The sequence below is a fragment of the Mrakia frigida genome (assembly GCF_051309035.1).
Source record: "Mrakia frigida strain ATCC 22029 unplaced genomic scaffold BDY24scaffold_5, whole genome shotgun sequence".
Classification (NCBI taxonomy): domain Eukaryota; kingdom Fungi; phylum Basidiomycota; class Tremellomycetes; order Cystofilobasidiales; family Mrakiaceae; genus Mrakia; species Mrakia frigida.
Genome location: NW_027481276.1, coordinates 798454 through 818797, shown reverse-complemented (window position 1 = coordinate 818797; position 20344 = coordinate 798454). Strand labels below are relative to the sequence as shown.

The 20344-nt window shown below is 54.0% G+C and overlaps 7 protein-coding genes across 7 annotated transcripts; 2 read left to right on the top strand and 5 right to left on the bottom strand.

The window, feature by feature from the left end:
- The first annotated feature begins 170 nt into the window (after window positions 1-170).
- GFA1 (glutamine--fructose-6-phosphate transaminase (isomerizing) GFA1) lies at window positions 171-4461 on the top strand. Its single transcript, XM_076636669.1, has 20 exons — window positions 171-308; window positions 433-505; window positions 604-640; window positions 759-949; window positions 1030-1047; window positions 1186-1343; window positions 1510-1672; window positions 1760-1966; window positions 2075-2361; window positions 2464-2552; window positions 2635-2725; window positions 2799-2817; window positions 2901-2980; window positions 3064-3281; window positions 3381-3437; window positions 3522-3528; window positions 3603-3658; window positions 3749-3834; window positions 3974-4127; window positions 4243-4461. The coding sequence occupies exons 1-20, from the start codon at window positions 267-269 to the stop codon at window positions 4280-4282; spliced, it is 2073 nt and encodes a 690-aa protein (XP_076499648.1). The 5' UTR covers window positions 171-266; the 3' UTR covers window positions 4283-4461.
- Window positions 4462-4650: 189 nt separating this feature from the next.
- BDY24DRAFT_235173 (uncharacterized protein) lies at window positions 4651-6518 on the top strand. The gene is made up of 4 exons (XM_076636670.1): window positions 4651-5413; window positions 5511-5708; window positions 5786-5837; window positions 5925-6518. Exons 1-4 carry the CDS (start codon window positions 5087-5089, stop codon window positions 6431-6433), a joined length of 1086 nt encoding a protein of 361 aa, XP_076499647.1. The 5' UTR covers window positions 4651-5086; the 3' UTR covers window positions 6434-6518.
- On the bottom strand, window positions 6491-7525 carry BDY24DRAFT_379851 (nuclear transport factor 2 family protein). The gene is made up of 5 exons (XM_076639100.1): window positions 7437-7525; window positions 7042-7369; window positions 6895-6951; window positions 6706-6810; window positions 6491-6623 (listed from the first exon to the last, which is right to left on the bottom strand). Exons 2-5 carry the CDS (start codon window positions 7258-7260, stop codon window positions 6582-6584), a joined length of 423 nt encoding a protein of 140 aa, XP_076499646.1. The 5' UTR covers window positions 7261-7369; window positions 7437-7525; the 3' UTR covers window positions 6491-6581.
- Window positions 7526-10460, bottom strand: KGD2 (dihydrolipoyl transsuccinylase). The gene is made up of 13 exons (XM_076639099.1): window positions 10366-10460; window positions 10190-10260; window positions 10068-10090; window positions 9911-9990; window positions 9818-9836; window positions 9598-9718; window positions 9174-9391; window positions 8714-8960; window positions 8388-8533; window positions 8263-8315; window positions 8116-8186; window positions 7891-8016; window positions 7526-7792 (listed from the first exon to the last, which is right to left on the bottom strand). The coding sequence occupies exons 1-13, from the start codon at window positions 10410-10412 to the stop codon at window positions 7737-7739; spliced, it is 1278 nt and encodes a 425-aa protein (XP_076499645.1). The 5' UTR covers window positions 10413-10460; the 3' UTR covers window positions 7526-7736.
- Window positions 10461-12630: 2170 nt separating this feature from the next.
- On the bottom strand, window positions 12631-13522 carry BDY24DRAFT_379842 (cytochrome b5-like heme/steroid binding domain-containing protein). The gene is made up of 3 exons (XM_076639098.1): window positions 13157-13522; window positions 13029-13053; window positions 12631-12954 (listed from the first exon to the last, which is right to left on the bottom strand). Exons 1-3 carry the CDS (start codon window positions 13486-13488, stop codon window positions 12736-12738), a joined length of 576 nt encoding a protein of 191 aa, XP_076499644.1. The 5' UTR covers window positions 13489-13522; the 3' UTR covers window positions 12631-12735.
- A 437-nt stretch (window positions 13523-13959) lies between these two features.
- Window positions 13960-16095, bottom strand: BDY24DRAFT_337123 (alkene reductase; the record flags this gene model as incomplete). Its single annotated transcript, XM_076637267.1, has 11 exons — window positions 13960-14029; window positions 14091-14167; window positions 14242-14363; window positions 14562-14712; window positions 14788-14969; window positions 15056-15119; window positions 15206-15367; window positions 15453-15514; window positions 15603-15625; window positions 15764-15815; window positions 15939-16095. 11 exons carry the CDS (start codon window positions 16093-16095, stop codon window positions 13960-13962), a joined length of 1122 nt encoding a protein of 373 aa, XP_076499643.1.
- Window positions 16096-16309: 214 nt separating this feature from the next.
- BDY24DRAFT_358877 (protein phosphatase PP2A0 B subunit gamma isoform) lies at window positions 16310-20300 on the bottom strand. The gene is made up of 10 exons (XM_076637835.1): window positions 20194-20300; window positions 19817-19837; window positions 18906-19437; window positions 18606-18802; window positions 18439-18522; window positions 18230-18349; window positions 17493-18145; window positions 17251-17352; window positions 16912-17155; window positions 16310-16811 (listed from the first exon to the last, which is right to left on the bottom strand). The coding sequence occupies exons 1-10, from the start codon at window positions 20194-20196 to the stop codon at window positions 16599-16601; spliced, it is 2169 nt and encodes a 722-aa protein (XP_076499642.1). The 5' UTR covers window positions 20197-20300; the 3' UTR covers window positions 16310-16598.
- Between the last annotated feature and the right edge of the window lie 44 nt (window positions 20301-20344).

Here is a 20344-nt window from a genome sequence, read left to right as displayed (position 1 = left end):
AAAAGAAAGGTAGATTTTCACTCATCGAAGTATTCGTTTCCTGCCCGTTTCTCTTTCGATCCAAGTCAAGACCGAAGAAGGTTTTCCTTTCATTTTGGATCGGTGACCACCTTTTTCTTTCTTTCCTTGCCCCCGGTTTTGAGATCCTGTGCTCCTCTTGGACTTCGTTCACTTCCTAACCCTCATCCCTCCCTCTCCCTCTCTCCCTCTCCCCTCCCCTCCCCTCCTTCTCTCCTCCTCCTCTTCTCGGGTCCTCGTTATACACGATGTGTGGAATCTTTGCTTACTGCAGTTATCTTCAAGAGAGGGTAAGTCCTCTTTCAGAGAAGGAGAGCGAGCTTGGAAGCATCTCTCTCGTTCCTCCTTCCAGCAAACATCGAACTGACTCGTCTTCTCCTCCTCCTCCTCCTCCTTGAATTTTGATTCTCACAGGACCGAAAGTACATCACCGACGTCCTTACTCAGGGTCTCTCTAGGTTGGAGTACCGAGGATACGACAGTGCTGGTGAGTAGGACGACCTTCCCTTTCAGCTCCTTGTCCTCCTCCTCCTTCGACGAACGAAAGGCTCGAGCTCACTTCTTCGTTTCTTCTCATCTTTGTAGGTATCGGAATCGATGGTGACGAGGGAGAGCCTTTCATGTACGTCTCAGTCTCGTTTCTGTCTTTTTCTACATCTTCAACGAACCCTCTTTCGTTGCCACCTTCACCTCGCTCACCTCTCCTCCCTTCTTCCCTTCCTCTCGGTTGCCTTTCCCAGGTTGTTCAAGGAGGTTGGAAAGGTCGCCCAGCTCAGGAAGCTCATCTCCGAGTCTAAGGTGGACATGACTCGATCCTTCGTTACTCAAACCTCGATGGCTCACACTCGTTGGGCGACTCACGGTCAACCTTCGAGAGGAAACTGCCATCCTCACAGGAGTGACAACAAGAACGAGTTCATCGTCGTTCACAGTCAGTCTTCACCTCTTCACTCTTCTCTCTCTTCACGTTTATGGAGCTAACCTTCGTCTCTATCGTCCTTTTTCATTCAGACGGAATCATCACCAACTGTACGTTCCTCGTCCCTTCGCTTTCGCCTTCCCTTCCAGCGAGCGAGCGAGCTTGGCCCCTGTCTCGCTCTCCCTCCCTCTCCCTTCCTCTCTCGATCAACGTCCTAACTCCCTCGAACCTCCTCTCTTCCTTCACAGACAAGGAGCTCAAGCTCGTTCTCGAGAAGCGAGGATACCACTTCGAAACCGAAACCGACACCGAAGCCGTCGCCGTCCTCTGCAAGTACGTCTGGGATTCTCAGCCCACCAAGAGGCTCACCTTCACCACCCTCATCAAGGCCGTCATCAAGGAGCTCGTGAGTTTCTTGTTCTTGAACTTCAGTCTCTCTGCTCGGCTCGATGATGTGGGAGGTGGGAGAAAGGTGGAGGAGGCAGAGGCTCTCAAGAGATGGGGCAGGAGAGGAGGAAAGAGAGAGCTCGCTGACACCTTCCTTTCTTTCTTTCGTGCCACGTTTCTTACAGGAGGGATCCTTCGCCTTCCTCTTCAAATCCGTTCACTTCCCTTCCGAGATCGTCCTCGCTCGACGAGGATCTCCCCTCCTTATCGGAGTCAAGACTGACAAGAAGCTCAAGGTCGACTTCGTCGACGTCGAGATCGCTCCCGACTCGGACAAACTCGATCTCCGTGAGTCGCCTCTCCTTCCTCTCCGTTCTCGAAGCTCGAAGACGAAAGCTGACTATGAAACCCTCTCCTCGAATCTCTATCTTCCAGTCAACCGAGAGACCGCTTCCATGCTCTCCGTCCCCGCCGCGTCGAACAGCAACATCCGACGAACTCAGTCCCGAGCTTTCCTTTCGGACGACGGAATGCCCCAACCCATCGAGTTCTTCATCGCTTCCGACGCCAGTGCTGTTGTTGAGCACACCAAGAGAGTCTTGTACCTCGAGGACGACGATATCGCTCATATCGCTGACGGAGGTGAGTCTTCCCCTCCTTCCATCCTTCCTTCGCCTCGTTTCTCCCCGCCTTACCTCTTTCGCTACCTTCACCAAACTGACTAGCTTCCCTTTTCTTTCCCTTCTACAGAGCTCCACATCCACCGACTTCGAAAGGACGACGGCATGTCCTCTGTCCGAGCCATCGAGACCCTCGAAATCGAGCTCGCCGAGATCATGAAGGGTCAGTTCGACCACTTCATGCAGAAGGAGATCTACGAGCAGCCCGAATCCGTCGTCAACACCATGCGAGGACGAGTCAATTTCGACACCAGGACCATCAACTTGGGAGGACTCAAGAGCTACCTCAACGTGATCCGACGATGCAGGAGGATCTGTTTCATCGCTTGCGGAACTTCCTACCATTCGTGTGTTGCTGTGAGTTAATCATCACATACTGTTTCCCTTCCAGCCTCGAGAGTAGAGAGGAGAGGACGACGAAGAACTGACAGGTCCTTCTTGCTTTGCGTCCGAATTTAGACTCGAGCTATCTTCGAGGAGCTCACCGAGGTTCCCATCAACGTTGAGCTGGCTTCGGATTTCTTGGATCGACGATGCCCTATCTTCAGGTCAGTACAAGCTTGTCTTCATCATCCTCGAGCTCGAGAAGAGTCGTCCTGACCCCTTCTCCTCCTCTTCGTTCGACACCAGGGACGACGTCTGCGTCTTCGTCTCTCAATCTGGAGAGACCGCCGATACCATCCTCAGCATGCGATACTGCCTCGAGCGAGGTGCTCTTTGCGTGAGTGTGACTTCTCAGCTCTTTCTGTCAAGAGAACAAGACGCTGACTTTTGATCCTGTTCCCTTTCTGCAGCTCGGTGTCGTCAACACCGGTTCGTCGCGTCTCCTTCCTTCCCTTCCTTCGCTCGAAGCTCGAACTGACTCAGCTTCTTCTCCTTCTCTTCCTTTCGAACAGTCGGATCCACCATCTCCCGAGAGTCCCACTGTGGAGTCCACATCAACGCTGGTCCCGAGATCGGAGTCGCTTCGACCAAGGTGAGCTCGATCTCCCTCCTCTCCATCCCTTCCAACTGTTTTGCTGACCCACCTTTCGTTCACTCCTGCTCCTCGTTTCTCAGGCCTACACGTCGCAGTACATCGCTCTCATCATGATGGCCGTCCAGTTCTCGGACGACCGACTCTCCAAGCAGGAGCGACGTCGGTCGATCATCGATGGTCTTCACGACTTGCCTTCCCAGATCTCGAGGGTTCTCAAGCAGGACAAGGCTCTTCAGCAGCTTGCGAGGGATACCTTGGCGAAGGAGAAGAGCTTGTTGATCATGGGACGAGGATACCAGTGAGTCTTTGCGAAAGAGAGCTGCTTCGGGGAGAACGAGGAGAAGAGGAGACGGGACGAGGAGTTGAGGCTGATCTCGAGTTGTCTTCCTTCGTTCAGGTTCGCTACATGTCTCGAGGGTGCTTTGAAGATCAAGGAGGTTGCTTACTGCCATTGGTGGGTCGATCTTCGTCTCGTTTCACTTCTATCTCCAGACTCAACGCTGATCTCCTCTCCTCCCCTCGTTCTTTTCTTTCGCAGCGAGGGTGTACGTTCTCTTTCCTCCTCGGCCTCAACCCCGACTTTCATCTACTAACATACCTCTCCTTCAACCCTTCGTAGATTCTCGCTGGTGAACTCAAGCACGGACCTCTGGCTCTCATCGACGAGCACCTTCCGTTCGTCCCTCCCCAATCCTCTTTCGTCTCACGTCCCTCTCGCCACTCTCTCGAACGCTAATCCCCTCCTTGCTTCTTTCTTTTCACCAGCGTCATCCTCATCATGACTCAGGACAGCCTCTACCCCAAGGTTCAGAGCGCTCTCCAGCAGGTCAAGGCTAGGAAGGGACAGCCCAGTGAGTTTCGACCTTCAGCTTTTCCTCCGTTCTTGCCCTCCTTTTCTCGTCGCCTTTACACCCTCCCTCTTCTTTCTCGCTCCTATACTGACTCTTGCTTCCCCTTTCTTTAATCCTTCCTTCTTTTCGCTTTCATCAGTCGTGATCTGCAACGACGACGACGATGGATTCTCCGCCGACGACCGACTCATCCGAGTGCCCAAGACGGTCGACTGTCTCCAGGGATTGGTCAACATCATCCCTCTGCAGCTTCTCTCGTACCATCTCGCGGTCATGAACGGAGTTGACGTCGAGTGAGTCCTCGTTTCCTCGCACTTCTCTCTTCGTTGTCGTTCCGACGCGTCCCTCGATTCTTTCGCCTCGTCTCGTCGCTGACTCTTCTACCTCTCTTTTTTCTTCTTCCCTCAGCTTTCCTCGTAACCTCGCCAAGTCCGTCACCACCGAGTAGAGCTCATTCTCTTTCTCTGTAGATTGGTTCCGGTTCAAAGGACTCTTCTCTCTCAACTTGCTTGTTTTTGCTTTCCCCTTCTCGGTTCTCAGTTCTCGGTCTCCTGCATAAATTCTCGCTCTCCTCAACCCGCGCTCTCGTATAGTTCTAGTTCTCCTCTCTTCCTCTTTGCTTAGTTTCTCGGACTCTTCCTACCTTTCTCCTTTCTTCGTTCGTTCTCTCCCTCCTTTTGCTCAGTTTCCTTCTTCTTCGCCAGCACGACCCGATCCCCCCCACGGACTTTATTCAACCCTCCCTATTCGATCTCGTAGCTAATCGTCGACGATGCGCGATGGGTATCGGTCATCCTTCCTCTTCTCAATTGAAGGGCGACGAACTTTGGTGATACGGGACGCGTCGACGACACAAAAAGCTCATGCCGATCCCTCTGTTCCGTCGAGACGACCTCTCGGTTACATATCCCCTCGACATGGGTGAGCAAAAGCTCTCGTGGCTCCAGCGGAATCCCAGGAGAACCAACGTACCGCGAAGAAGGACTCGTCGAGACTCGGCGTCGAGTCCGTGTTCTTGTTGTTTTGCCGGAGGAGCTCCCCTGTGGACTCGCCTCAACTCGCCTGCCCTCATTTCATCTCGAATCTCAAGATCCTTCCTTTCAGGATATGAGAAATCTGCTTGATTTCGTCTGCCCCTGAAACTCAAGTCTCAACGCTCACGCCTCGTCGTCAAAGGGGACGGCGTGTAGCATCGTTCTTGGCCTCTGCTTGAAACACCTCGGCCTTTCTTCTCTTCTCTCTCAACTTCTACATGCTCCTTCGACTTCCCTTCCATGGTGGAGGCAGCACCCACTTCCCCTCTCGCCAGCGACGTGCTCTCCAACTCCTCCTCCTCTTCCTTTCGACGGTCGTCCTCTTCCTCCTTCTCTCGAGGTGGGAGTACTCTCGTTTCGAAGCAGCCCAGCGAGCTTCAGCTCTCTCTGTAGCTGTCAGGGATGGCATCTGGGACTCTCGAGTCGTTGAGAAGAGGGGAAACCTGCTCCCGATCCTCGTCCCCGTCTGCGCTCGCTCCTCTCATCGACTGCAGTATTTCAAGGAGGTTCTTGAAGGGCTCGAGAGGATGGAAGGAGCCAACGAGGTCAGTTTCTTTCTCTTTTCTTTTGTCTACTAGGCTTTGAGCATCTCGACCAGACGAGGGCTGAACTAAACATCTCGCTCGTTGCCTCTGCCTGCAGACGCTCTTGGTCCTCTCGGTTGATTGTCCCTCCCAACGCCTCTCCTCTCTTCTCAAGTCAATCGCGACGCCCTCTAACATCATCATCTTGAACCACAAACCTCCCTGGCATGGAATTCCCGGTCCCTTCATCACAAATGAATACGCGACTTCAGCCAACATCAAGTTCTTGCTCGGGTTCGCTTTCGAGAGTTTGAAGGTGCGTCGCTTCTTTCCTCTCTTTTCCCATGAATATGTTCGAAGCATACTGAAACTGGGTATATGTATCTCTATCAGGTTGAAGCTGCGATCGTTCTCGAGTCTGATCTCGTCCCTGCAAAGGATTTTTGTAAGTCGCGTCGCCGTCCCCTTTTTTGCCCGAGCACTTCTTCGCCTTTGGACCTCAACCGAATCACATTTCGCTCCTCTCAATCAGATCGATATCACCAACAAACCTCTCACCTTTTCCAAACTCACTCTCCCTCCTCGCTCCCTCTTCTCAGCATCCACTCCTTTCACTCTCCCTCCCTCCCAACCTCTTCCTCTCGCTCCCTCTTCTCCGGACCCTTCTGCTCTTGGGGATGGTCGACGAGCTCGAGTACTTGGCCAGCTCTGAAGTCAAAATGGTCCTGGATAAACTGGGACATCTCGATTCGACGCGTCTTTGGATCGGGACCGGGTGGCGACGACGCGTCGATGATCAGTTTGGTTCCCGAAAGGAGTCGAGTGAGAATGGTGGGGTTGCAGGGGATCAACGTGAAGGAGGAAGCTGGTAGTGCACATGCGAAAGAGTGGGAGAGTATTTGGACTGGGGACGACGAGGAAGGGAGTGGGATTGGGCAAAAGGTTGGGGAGGGCGTGGAAGGCGATGAGACGGCGACGGGAAGGGAGACGCAGATAGAAAAGCCTACTTCAGTGATAGATTGGAATTGGAGGAAGAGATGATGTATGGACTTCTCTGTGACGGAATCTTGCGATCAGGAGCTTGCGGGGGAATAAGGAAGAAAACGACGCGTCGACAGAATCGTCCTTCTTTGTAACATCGAAGTCGGAAGGCTACTTCCAAACCAAGAACTCGTATCTCCTATTAAATCTAAGCAGATGGACGGAAAGCCTTAATGGCGCCGGCCGAGTCCTACAGAAAGCCCAACGACCGAGTCAGCGTTCCATCCGTTTCCTCTCTCTTCGTTCAATTTCAGCTCGAACGACAGACTCACCAAGAATTCATCAAGCGAGATGACCTTCTCATCCTTGAACTTGAAGATGTAAACGTACTCGAGCTTCAAGCTGGTCCCGTCGTTGAGCTTTCCATCGGAGTTGACCTGATGTTGTTGTTGTTTCGAAACGTCGAAGGTCAGCACTCAGATCTCGAAACGAGAGAGAAAACGAGAACGTGTAGGACTCACGAGAAGGACTACACTATCCGCGCTCTCGACGACACTGATAGGGTCGTCGATGTTGATCTACATCGTTGCGAAACAAAGGAAAGAGAGGAGGGAAAGTCAGCGGGTGCGTCGCGACGGGCTCATCTCCTCCACCGCTGAACGACTCACACCAAGACTCCCGCTCCCAATCAACCCAGACAAACCCTTCGCTCTCATAAGCCAAAGTTCCTTACCAGCTCCCTCCTCAGGGACGCCTGCAGGTCGCATGATGGCAGGGAACACGCGGTGGTGGAAATCGTGGTGGAGGGAGGGGGCGATCTTGTCAAGATCCATCTCGTTCATGGCGCGAACGAGGGATTGAGCGATGGTGAAGAGAGAGGAGGACATGGTGGGCGTCTTGTTGCTGTGGTGGTGAGGAGTGAGGGAGGGGAGATGGTGGTTGGAGGGAGAGGAGGGAGGACGACGGGCACGGCGACCTCTGGTTTTTGTTTCCAAGCTTCGAAGCAACGAAAGAACGTCAGCAGACAGTCGATATCGGCTAGATGAAGAAACCGAGGAGTTACCGGAAGAAGTTTCTCTCCTGACCTAGCTGTTCCAACCGGTTCCAAGGTGGTGCTTCAGCAAGCACGCTCCTCGCCGCGCGTCTCACGTCCCCCCCCCCCTCCCTCCCCTTTGCATTCTCCCTGCCCTCCCGTTTTCTCGTCGTCAACGAGCTCTTCGCCGCTCTCTCTCCTCATCACTCGAAACCAAGCGGTGCGCTTTCTACCAGAATGAAGACATCTCTGTCATAAAAAAAGATCCGACCAAAGAAACCCCTCTCTCCCTCAGCTCCTTCTCTCCTCAAGAACCAACTCGACTCCCATTTAAAGAGGCCTGAGGAGCATCTTCCTAGGATCCTCGATGTACTGCTTGATCTTGACTGTGAGGCCGAACGTAAATCAGAAGCGAAGAGAAGGAGTCAGTTTGTGATTCGATTTGAAACGAAGCAAAGTGAGGACGACTTGGACTTGGACTCACCCAAGAACTGAACGGCCTCTCGTCCATCGAGAAGTCGGTGATCGTACGTCAGAGCGACGGTCATGATGGGTCGGACGACAATCTGTCCCTTGACGACGACGGCTCGGTCGGTGATGTTGTGCATACCTGAAGGAGAGGAAACAAAGGAGGGAAAAGGGAGGGACGCGTGAGTTCAGAGTTCGTCGAGATCCGAAGAGTGGAGGGAGGAAGGAAATGGAAACGCACCGAGAACGGCAGCCTGGGGAAGGTTGATGATGGGAGTACCGAAGAGGGAACCGAAGACACCTCCGTTGGAGCTGAATGGAAAGAAGAACAAAGACAAGTCAGCTCGAGCGTTCTTCGTCGAGAAGAGAAGCAGATCGAAAGACGCACATGGTGAAAGTTCCTCCCGACATGTCCTCCATGGTGATCTTTCCATCACGAGCCTATCGAACAAACAATCGAGAGTCAGCGAACGGAAGACGACGGAGAAAAAGAGGAGACGCGTCGAGACTCACCTTCTTTCCGAGCTCAGCGATGGCGCTCTCGATCTCAACCAAACCGAGCTTCTCGATGTTCCTGACGACGGGGGTAACGAGACCCTTGGGGGTAGCGACCGCGACAGAAAGATCGACGAAATCTCGGTAGACGATGGTGTCTCCTCCTGCGAAAGCGAGGACAGAAAGGTTGAAGGTCAGCTCGAACTCCTTTCCTTCCCTTCCGGTCCTTCTTCAGCCTCTCTTTCCCAACTATCCCTTCTCCCCCTCTCCGACTCCCACTCAAGCCTTTCAGCCCAGCATCACCTCGCAACCGGCTCCTCGAGAAGCTGGAACGAAAGACTCACCGTTCTCTCCCTCAATCGAAGCGTTGGCTCCGGGGATCTCCTGCAGGGCGAGAACCGAGGCTCGAGCGAAAGCGCTCATGAATCCAAGCTTGACTCCCTCCTCCTTGAGGATGGCGTCCTTGTAGAGGGATCGGAACTCCATGAGGGAGGACATGTCGATCTCGTTGAAGGTGGTGAGGGAAGCGGCAGCGTTCTGGGACTGCTTCAGACGCTCGGCAATTCGCAGGCGCATTCGGGACATCTTGACCTATGGGTGGTGGTGGAGAGGTGGATGCGAGGGGAGCGAAGGGGTTGAGGAACAGCGAGGGAAGAAAGGAGAGGACAAGGGAGGAAGCGAAGGAGAAACGAAGGTCAGATCGCTCTCTCCTTCTCCCTTCCAGCTCAAATACAACGCCTGCGACCTCTCCAGACGACCTCTCGAACAACGCTCACCCCCAAATCCTCAAGAACAAGCACTCACCCTAGTCTCAGTCCTATCTCCCTTCGAAGCAGCAGTCTCCTCCTTCTTAGGCTCCTCCTTCTTGGGCTTAGGAGCCTCCTTCTTCGCAGGAGCAGCCTTGTCGGGTTCGGGAGCCTTGGGCTTATCCTCCTTGGGCGACGACGATGAAACCTCCTTGGGCTCTTTACTGGGTTCCGACTCGGTCTTGGACGACTCCTCGGTAGGGGCAGCTTTCGACGCTGGAGGGAGGGCGGGTTCGAACGGAAGGAGGAGAGCAAGAGGGGAGAGTCAGCTTGTAGGAGCAAACAAAGGTCGAAAGAGCGAGAGCGTCGAGCTGGGGCAAGTCGTTGAGTATAGGAGAGTCGCAGTTGCTTGGTTGAATGGGTTTGGGGAGGTGTAGAGCAAGAAGAGAAGGAAACGAAGGGAGGAGGAACGAATGACGTACAGGTTTCTCCCTCTCCAGCCTCCATCACGAACAAATCCGCACCAACGGTGACGGTATCCTCCTCGGACGAAAGGAACTCGAGGATCTTTCCAGCGAAAGGAGCGTTCACAGAGACGTCGATCTGAAGGGAGAGGGAAGCGAATCGGAAGGAGGAGCGAGGTCAGCTGGGCGAGCTTCGTTCTTTCTGCAATATCTAGAAGGAGGGGTAAGGAGAGCTCACTTTGTCGGTCTCGATGGTGCTATAGGAGAGGAGTACATGCGGTCAGCTTCTTCGGCTTCGAAGGAGGGAGGAGGAGATGACCCAGAGACTCACGCAATCTCCTGATCCTGAGCGACCTGATCCCCAACAGCGACGGACCACGTTTTCAAGGTTCCCTCGGTGATGGACTCGGCCTGACAACATACAAGCGAAGAAAAAAGGGTGAGCTTGTGCCTGAGCGAAAAAACCGAGCTCGAAGAGGCTAACTTACCATGGTAGGGACCTTGATCCGCTCTGAGCGAACCAGAAGACCGTCAAACCGAACGAGCGAGAGATGAGCTTCTGCTTCCCTTCTTCAACGACCTTCTCAAAATAAGACTGGATTGGACTCACCAGCATCGAGCTTCAAAGAAGTAGAGAACTGTCGAAGAGCGGAAGGGAGGGTGGTGGGGAAGAAGGACGAACTGATGGAAGCGGACGGACGGAGGTCAGCTTTCTCGTTCCCTTCTTTTCCTTCTCTTCTTCTTCTTCTCAGTCAAGCAGAGGTTGGAATGGAAGAATCTACTCACACAGATCTCGAAGCAGAAGCTCGAAGGAGGGAAGTGGCTACACGCATCGTTGGGTTGAAGGAGAAGGGGAGAAGGGGAGAAGGAGGTGGTTGAGGGGAGGAGACGAGGCGGGTTTGATCGGAGGGGAGAGTGAGAGAGTTGAAAAATCGAAAGAAGAAAATCTTGTTTGGAACTGAAAGTGTGGAGAAAGAAAAAAAATGTCGTTTGGGTTCAGTGCCTCGAGAAAATCTATCTGCAGTCTGAAAGAATCGGGGCTAAGGCGGCAGGGTCGCGAGGGCGGAAGCCCGTCCGACGCGTCCTTTCTCCCTTCAGATCTTTCGATTCCTTTTCTTCTCCTCTGCCACTGCAACACAACAAAGCAATCCAGATTTCCGTCTAATACCCTACGAGCTTCCCACCCCCATCTCCCTTCCCTCCCTCTCGCTCTCCCAATCCCAACTCCATCGACCCTCCCACTCCCTCACCACCCTCCCTCCTCTCCTCCCACTTCGCAGCAGCACAACACCCAACCAGCACGACCACCAGAACCAGATCAAAGACCGTTATCGACGTGTATCCCATAGAGCCGACCAGAAGAGTCAGCATGACGAGGACGATGCACGGAAGGAGGGAAGTCCTGGGCCGGTTTGGGTGTAGAAGACGACGGCGGAGGGAGAGAAGTGGACGGACAGGGAGTGCATTTGAAGAAGGGATGGGGTGGTGGTTGGGAGAGAGAGAGATGGTGAACAGGTCGAGAGGCGTCGGAGTTGGACGACGAGAGAGTTTGATGACGAGTTGAAGCGAATTTTTCACGAGCTGAGATATCTGAAACGATGAAGGAAGGATAGAAAGGGGTTCAGCTGTAGGAGATCTGAGAAAAAGCATCCAACTGAAAGGAGAGAGACAAAAGAAAGACAACCAAACGAAACGAGACTCACGCGTCGTCGAAGCTCACCTCGCCTTCGCCCTGCTCTACCCACTTCCACCTCACAAACCCATGGTCCCTCCCTCCCCACCCCTCCCTCCTCTTCCCCACCCCCTCCAGCGTCTCCCTCCTAGCTTCGCCCCCGAACCCAACGAGGCAAACCTCCTTCGCACCCGCCTCGTGAACGACGAGCACACTTCGAACGGAATCGAACGAGCTGACGGTCGAATCCATGTAGAGGACCGTCTTCGCCTCCTCGGGGATGAAGCTCGCTATCCTGTTTCGGTAGATATCCGCTGAGAAGGATTTGGAGATCGAGAGGGAGATGGTGTTGATGTTGGGAGAGGAAGAAAGGAGGGCCCTGAACGCTCGAAGATGAGGTCGTTCGAGCTCTGCTGCGATGGACGAGGAACGAGGATCCCATCGGATTGGTGGCAAGGAGGAGGTTACGGGAGAGTGGAGTAAGCATATACGCTTGAGATTCGGGAAGGAGGTCCTCCTGGGTCTCAGGGAGGGAGGAGGATCGGCTGCTTCTCCGTCGTTGATGTTGAGCTCTTGGACCAAAGATCTCCTCTCCTCCGCTTGGTCTCCAGCTGCGAGGATCCCTCGTCCGGGGTGGAAGAAGGCAATCCAGTCGCTAGGTTGATGGATGGTAACGGAGCGGTGGAAATCTCTCTTGTGGGCGAGGGCGCGTCGGCTCGTCAAACGACAGCGAACCCGTGCGATAGACGAGCCAAAACTCACTCCTATGGTGTGCACCGTCGTCTCAGCTCCCACTGCGAGCCACTACAAAGATCAGGCGAAATGATATCAGCGAAGAAGCGAGCAACGCGCGTCGAGCTGCCTTAGCTCTCCTCCTTCTTCCCGACCTCGCAAAACAGAGGACACACCACCAACATCTTGTTATTCTCGTAGAGAGTTTTCAACCTCTCAGAAGTACTCTCCTTTGGAGAGCTGCTGGCGTACCTTCTGCTGGAGGAGAGGGGTGGGAAGAGAGCTCTCGGTGCAATTTGGGTGGGAGAAAACATTTGCCGCGTTGAGCTTGACAGGTCGTGGTGGTCGAATGTAAAGTCAAAGCTGAAGCTTCCTTGTTTTCTGCTCAGCATGAGTTTTGGAACGGAAAGAGAGAGACGCATGGCGCGTCAGGACGGAGCCGGAGGAACGCGACGCGTCTTTTTTCGCTGCCGGACGAGGCATTTCTTTCGTCGAGGGCCCGTTTCTTGAGATGAAGGCTGGAGTATCTTGAGGGATAACTCAACCGTTCGATGAACGCCTTCCTGAGAAGTCAGCAAGGCTTTGTTAAAGGGGTTGGGTACCGACGCGTCCCTTTTTTTTCGCGCTTCCTTCGAAGGGGATACCGCCCCTGCCTCTCGGATCTTGATAGAACAAAACGGAGAACAAAAACTTATCTAGATCTAGAAAATTGTCCTGAGAGTCTCTACACCGCGTCTCTCCTCAGCGTCTAACTAGCTCGTCGTCGTTGGCTCCCTCCTCTCGACCTTCATCTTCTCCACGACCCTCTCCTTCTTCCCAGCCTTAACCGGCACTATGTAGCCCTCGAGCCGTCCCATCAGCTTCGAAGGATCCAGCTGGTCGTGTAGGTTGAGATTGGGACCGTGAGCGTGGACGAAGAATTTGGTCAATTCTTTCCCTGCGTTTTTGAGGATCACCTGAGGTCCTCCAGGCTGGTAGAATTAGTCAGAAGGACAAAGGTTAGCTTGGAAAGCTACCCTGAGACGATGAAGCGGCGTGGACGAACGTGATGCTGGTGGTAGTCGGTGAGGCTGAAGAGAGGATGGAAGAAACGGAGGTTGATCAGCTTCAGTTCCTCTTCTTCTTCGCTGCTGTGATCTCAGATGAGATGAGATGAGATGAGCAGATACTCACTCCCAGACATCGCCTCTGATAGCAACCCAGAGTCCATCTTTGATGGTGTTATGCGTCTTCAGCTCCTCGAGACTGATCACCCTCTCGTTCCCTCCTGTCTTTCCTCCTCCCGCTGCCGGCTGAGCACTATCCAGTTGAACGACCCTCAACGAAGAGTAAGCATAGTAGGCGGCTAGGGGAGAGACGATGAGCGCCAACGGAAGGAAGCGTCGAAAGGAGGAGGCGGCCGTCGAGGTCGAAGGGGAAGCGATGGAACGAGAGAGTCGAGGGCGAGGAGTGCGAAGTGAACGAAGGAGGGAAGGAGCTGTTGAGGATCGGAAGGAGGTTGCCATAGTGAAGTGAGGAGGGGGGTGGGAGTGGTGGTTTGGAAGGAGAAGGAGAAGAAAGGTGAGCTCTTGATTTCAAGAACTCTCCATTCGCTCGTTGTGGGGGTCTCTTCCTCCACCTTCTCTTCTCTTCGGAAGAGCTATAGGACCAGCTCATGCATCTTGGGCTTCTATCTCGAGTTACGTAGCTTCTTACTTCTCTACTCCTTATCCGCTTTCTATTCCCGAGATTTAGATGAAGAAGAAAGACCAGCCTCGACGCGTCGAAGGAAACTGCGACGCGTCTCTCTTGATCGCTCTCCTGTCCGTCACCAGCAAAGATATCCCAAGAAGCAATGAAATAGAAGGCCATATAATCTGTCTTGAACGCGGAGATCTAAGCTGCAAATTAGGTACTGTAATGAAGGAGATCCAAAGACGAAAACGAGCAGATCCAAAAACGAAAACAAGCATCGATGCCATTCCAGATTTGAGCATTTAGGCCTGAGCCTTGACAGCAGTTGGGTAATCGGTATATCCGACAGGTCCAGGAGTGTAGAACGTGTTCCTGATAGATCAAAACCACGGGATCAGTCACGGCGAGACGATGCAAAGAAGAGAAGACGCACCGGTCGTACGGAGCGAACTCGATTCCCTCTCGAATCCGAGCTGGCAGATCAGGGTTGGCGATGAAAAAACGTCCGAACTGGAACGATGTAACTAGAGGAGTTAGTAAGCATATGCGGGAGAGGTGAGGAGGAAGAAAGGTTCGAAACTCACGACAACGACGTCTCCTGTCCTATTTCCATGAGTAACAGCGCGCTCTCGAGTGAATCCATCTGAGGAAAGAGAAAAAAACGAATCAGCATGGGATGGTTCAATCGGGAAAGAAGTCAAAATATCTCACTGGCTGAGAGGAAGAGAGTTGGGTGGGCGACGTTCGGATCTTCGAAGATGGTTATTGGCTTCCCAGGGAGCGTCTCGGGGTCGATGCCTCGGACGATCGCTCGGAACTGAGAGTGTTAAAGCGGGGGTTTAGAGGCAGGGGTTTAGAGCTGTGCGATCGAACGAAACAGAAAGAGGAAACAAGGACGTTGAACTCACGTAGTCATTTGAAGGAAGGTTCTCCTCAGAAAGTCCCTTCTCGTTGACAGCCTCCGTGAAGTGAACATAAGCGAGCTTAGGGAACTCGGAGACTAGAGCCTTGGTGAAGAATCCGAAGGTCTCCTTCGGCTGCGGCTCCAGTTGATCCTGAAGAGGAGACGCGTCGAAGCAGTGAATCAGCTTCGTATCGGAGAGGTAGAAAAGAGGCGGAAGTCTACTCACTTGGGACGAAGACCAGGGAGACAGCCGAATACCAGTCCTCTCCTGTCCGACAGCCTCAGTGACTGCTCGAGCGATCTCGAGGGGGAATCGAGCTCGGTTCTCCAGCGACCCTCCGTACGCGTCCGTCCTCTTGTTGGAGACCGATTGAAGGAACTGATCAGGGAGTTGGCCGTTGGCGTTGTCTGAGAGCGAAGCATCAAAAAAAAGGGGACGACTGTGAGTCAGAAGAAGAAGAAGAGGGAGACGAGAAAGAGAGAATGAGACGAACGAATCTCCACTCCGTCGAATCCTGCCTCGATAGCGTTCAGGGCAGCTTGCTTGTAGTTCCGGACCTATCCTACGAAGAAGAGGGTGCCGACAGAGTTGGGTCAGTTTCAAAGAGAGAGATGGGCACGAGACGGAAAACGAGGGAGAAGACGACGCGTCGCAACTCACGAGCGATATCCTCGACGGTCAACTCCCTCGGAACGATGGTGGTTCCCTTCAAAGGCAGAGCAGAGGCAGAGACGGTCTCGATCCCAGGCTGACCTCCCTGGTTCGTTCTTCCCAAAGCCCAGAGCTGGAGGTAGATGAGCCCTCCCTTCCAATCCCAAAAACCAAACGACAAAGCCGAAAAGGAAATTTAGCTCGATGGGGCTGAAAAAAGGCAAGAAGTCAAGACCAACCTTCGCATGGACCTTGGAGGTAACATCCTTCCAGGCCTCGATCTGTTCGGGAGTGTAGATCCCTAGAGAAAAAGAAGAGAAGAGGCCAGTTGAGCGAGCTCGATGTTCGACGAGCTCATCCTTAGGGGTTCAGAGCCTGAAAATTCTCACCTGGAGCAGCAGCGTATCCTCCACTGCCAAAAAATGTGACAGAGGATCATGGTGAGCTCGACGAACGAGGGCGGAGCGCGGAGGAAAGCGAGAGGAGCAAGGAAGCTCGAAAGGGGCCTGGGCAGTCGGCGAAGTTTTGTGAGCAGCAGAAGAGGACTCACGCTTCCCTGGAGATGGTGGTAGCCTCAGAGATAAGAAGGCCTCCTTCGGAAGCTACAGTAGTCGAAGAAGAGAAATTTACGGAGTCAGCTAAGGGGGAGTCGGAGGGAGGAAGCTCGCAATGAACGAAGCTCAAGCTCAAAGCTCGACCGACATCGACCTGCTGATGGAACTGACCTCTCTGCTCGTAGTACTCAGCGACGATCGCTCCGGGAACCTGATTCTCTTGAGAGTTCCTCAGACGGGTCAGAGGAGCGAGGGCGATGCGATGAATCGCCTGTGGGCCCAGCTTCAAAGGAGTGAACAGTCGAGAGGAGGAAGCGACGGAGGACATTTGGGTTTGGTTCGAGATTGGTGACGGTGTTGGGAGGAAGATGGAGTAGAAAGTTGGACGGAGAAGAGAAGGGTAGAGAGTTGATCTGAGTGGGTGTGATGGTCAGTGTTAACGATGAAGACGGGAGTTCGCCTTTTCGTTGAACATGTCATCGAGCTCGCTGATTCCTTGTTGCAGCGTCGGTCCACGATCCGCAGATTTTTCAGCATCGCCGAGGTCAAAAACAGATCCGTAAAGAGTTGATGCAAATCCTGGCTATGTTAAGGTGAAGAAAGAAACAGCGACGAACGGAAACAGAGACTCGAGCGAGGTTCGAAGATCAACGAGACCTGGCTATGCTAGAGAGGCAGATGCAAAAACGAGGGAGAAAGAAAGAAAGCGAAGGAAGAAACAGGGGTAAAACTACAACCACCATCAGTTCCAGAAGAGCAAAAGCAAAAGGAAGGACGGCCACACAAGAGGATCCTTCGCCAACTCGACCTCCCAACCGAAAAGCGACCTCTTTACTCGAGCGACCGATGGTTCTGAAGATCCCTGAGGACCTGAGGATCGAGAGGGAGGGTACTCTTCCGACGAACGTGGGAGGACCCGCCGAGAGGGGAGGAGTTGCTGGGAGCGACGGATTCCTTCGTGGGCGTGGCGGTCAAGGGGACGTCCTTCTCCTCGATGTCGACGTCGTCTCCTTGAGGGATGTACTCCGCTTGGTCGATGGGGGGCTAAGGGAGAAGGAAAAGGGGCGGCCAGAGGTCAGCATTACTGTGGAAGGAACTGGAGGACAGAACGAGAAAGGAGGGAACGAGACGCGTCGAAACTCACGTCTTCCATCTGGAAAGCAGCTGTTCCCTCGGCTTCGAGAGCATCGAGTCCCATCTGGTTGTGAAGCTCCATCGAGACGTCCGTCATCTCCTCGTCCTCGGGAGGGGGTGGTGGTCGAGGAGGAGGGGGGGTGCTGAGGGCTTTGGGAAGAGGTCCGACGTGTCCTGCCGAGGTCCAGTTGGCGATGGCTGCGGTTCGGAGAGCCTCCCACTCGTCATATCTCGTCTGAGCTTTACGTTGTTCTCTGCAGAAAAGAGGAAAGAGCGAGAAAGAAGTGTCAGCGATAACGACGTCGAGCTGAGGAAGGCAGAGAGCGACGGCGAGAAAGAAGGGACGAACTGAAGACGAGAGGTCTTGTAATGGCTGGTGCAGTCGTCGAAGAGAGTAGGGTTGATCTCCATGAAGAGCTTGAGAGCGTTGTAGACCATTCCGTGGATCGTTCTGAGGGCCGTCAAGAAAGAAGGAGGGGAAGGAAGAGTACGTCGTCAGTTTCGATCGGCAACGACGCGGGCCCACCTTGCTCCCCATTCGTCGAGAACTAGGATGAGGGAGAGTGAACGAGGAGAGGAGAAAGAGCTCACCGATTCCAATGAGCCTTCGAGTTCTGGTACAGCGCAGGGAAGACGATCGGCAGGATGACAGCGATGTTGTCTCCCATCAGGTTGACGATGTACTCGTTGTTCCAGAAGTAGAGCGCCCTCTCGGCGACCTGGAAGTGTTGAGAGTTGATGCACCTCGAAAGCTGCTGGAACAACGGCACCTGAATCTTGACGAACTCGACGGCTTCGATCACGTCCAAGATCTCCTCGACCTCGTTGAGGAACATGACCTCCTTCGGACTGTTGACCTTGGGCCAGTATCCGAGCAGACCGAGCAGGACCTCCTCCGTAAGGGTCGAGTCCTTCTCGAGGAACTGAACGACACAGTAGGCGAGTTGAGGATGGTAGAGGGCGAGGGATTTGGCTTTGTGGAGAGGAACGAGGACTCGAGTGAGGAAGGTCTTGTGCTCCTCCTTGAGAGGGAAGGCGAATCCGTTGATGATGGCTCCGAGGATCTCGAGGAGTTCGGCGATTCCGTTGTGACGTTCGGTTTCGTAGACGAACTGGAAGAAGACGTTGTTGATGGAACGACGGATGAAGGCTCGGAGGTTGAGGAAGCGACCGTAGATTCGATGGAGCGTCGTCTTGAGGAAGTCTCGTTCCCTAGGATCTTCGCTGTCGAAGAGTTCGAGGAGCTGGAAGAGGGAGTAGAGGAGGATCGGAGCAGGAGGGTCAGCTTCGTCGAAGCTCGACGTGTTCTGCTTCGAAGTTCGACTCACCTGGATAACGAAGCGTTGATCGATATACTTCTTGGCAATGTTGAGGTTGAAGTCGGGACACTCGATGAACCGAAGGAAGAACTCGTAGACGATTTGAAGATGAGGCCATGCGAGCTCGAGCTAAGGGAGGGAGGGAGGGAGAGGAGAGGGTCGGGAAGTCAGCCTCGACTCGTCCTCGAACCGGAAACGCGACAAAAACCTGGACGTACGATGGGATCGTCCTCTTCGGGGTCGAAGGCAGCTCCCGAGGGGTTTACTTGAGGAGGAATCGATCGGAAGAGGTTGGAGGCGAACTGGGAGGGAGGGACGAAGAGGACGCGAACGAGAAGGTCAGCTCTCAGCCTCAATCACGCGTGTCCTTTGAACCGCGACTCACCATCGCAATGACCTCTACGTAGACCTGCTCTGGGATAGCTACTCGAGGAGTAGTGATGTACTCGAGCATCTCGTGAAGAGCCTGTCCCTTGATTCCCTTCCCTTGGAGATCCGCACTAGCGTCGTTGAAGTCGAACACGACCGAGCACTGCTGAAGCTTTCGGATGAAGAGCTCCGTCTGATCCGCTGGTGCCACATCTTTCGGTAGGAAATACGGAGGAGGAGGAGCAAGGGCGAGAAAGGAAGAGGTGAGCTCTCGGCGACGAATCTCAAGGAGGAAGGAAGTAAGAAACGAGCTCACCGTTGAAACCAGGAAGTCTCTCCAGCACCACCCTGTCCGACACATGGAACCGACTACTCCTCTGCTTCCTAGGAGTCTTTCCAGCAGTGGGAATCGTATCCGGCGACCCGCTCCTGAGCCTTCCCAAAGTTCCGCTGGGAGGTCCTCCTCCAGGGATTCGTCCTGTTGCTGCTTTAGAATCGACAGCCATGTCCTCTGCCGACGTTGAGACCACTACGGTAGGAGGAGCTGGAGAGGTGATGTGAGTTGGGTTGGAGGTCTTCCGTTCGGGAGTGGTTGGAGGTTGTTGAGCTCGAGAGGAAGACGAGGCTCCTGCGTCGAGGGAGGAACCAGAGGTTGATGGGACTGAGGTTGAGGAGGAAGGGGAGGTGGGTTTGGCAGCTGTGGCTGATCCGTTGACGGGGAGAGAAGGGGTGGGCTTGTTGGCGTTGTTGGTAGAGGGAACGGCGGAGGGGACGATGGGAGGAGTGGGAGAGGGAGCTTTAGGTTTGGCGTTCTTGTCGTCCGAGTGAGACGACTTGGTACGAGCGAGCTGTGATTAACAGAGCAAAGAGAAAGGTCAGTCTGCTGTGTTCATACTCGAGTAGGAAAGGAAGGTGGGAGAGCAGGTTCAAGATCGACGGGAGCGAGGGAGGGAAGGGGGAGGAAGGAGAAGGAGGGGAGGTGAGCTTCGACGATGGGCTGAGTCGAGCTCGCTCAACTCCCCTTCCTCCAGTAGTACCAGCAGCTCAGCCTACTGAGATTGGTCAGTGCCTGAGAAAGCTTCCCTTCTCGAGACTAAGCTCTTGAGGGATGGAAACTTGGACCGGAGGGGGACGTGGTTCGAGCCGGACGTTTGTTCTCCTTCCTTCCCTCCTCCTTCTCGCTCCTTCCCTTCAGCATCCGAGTAGAATCCAGAGGTAGAGACTCACGAGAGACTTCTTAAGGTGTTTCTGTAACGAGCGATGGAGAAAGTAGGATCAGTCAAGAGCTCGAAAGAAGGAGAAGGAGGCGCGAAGGGGAGGAGGAGGTGACACGACGAGCTCAGAAACCATCGTCTCCTCGCTCGTTCTCTACCGTCGCTGAGCTCGAAAGAGAGCGAGACTTGGGAGGTATAAGGGATACAGCCTCCAACATCCGTTCTGCCATAATTCCTGGGCCTGGAGGGGGAAGCAAGCGAAGAACGAAGGACCCATGCTGGTCCCCTCCTTTCAAGCTTCACGACCTCGTCCGCTTCCCTCCTCCTCCTCCCTCCCATCCTTCATCCCTCCAAGCTTGGTTCACGACCAAAGTAGAAAGAGCGACTAACCATATTCGTGTCCAGTGACGAGAAGTTCTATCCGAAACGATTCCTTCCAAGCTGCTTGTTGGCGTTGGAAGCAGCTTCGGTTCGTTCGAGTTTCGCCTCCTCCTCTGCCTCCCCCTGCCCCCCCTCCCCCTTCGCTGAAAAGAAGACTCCG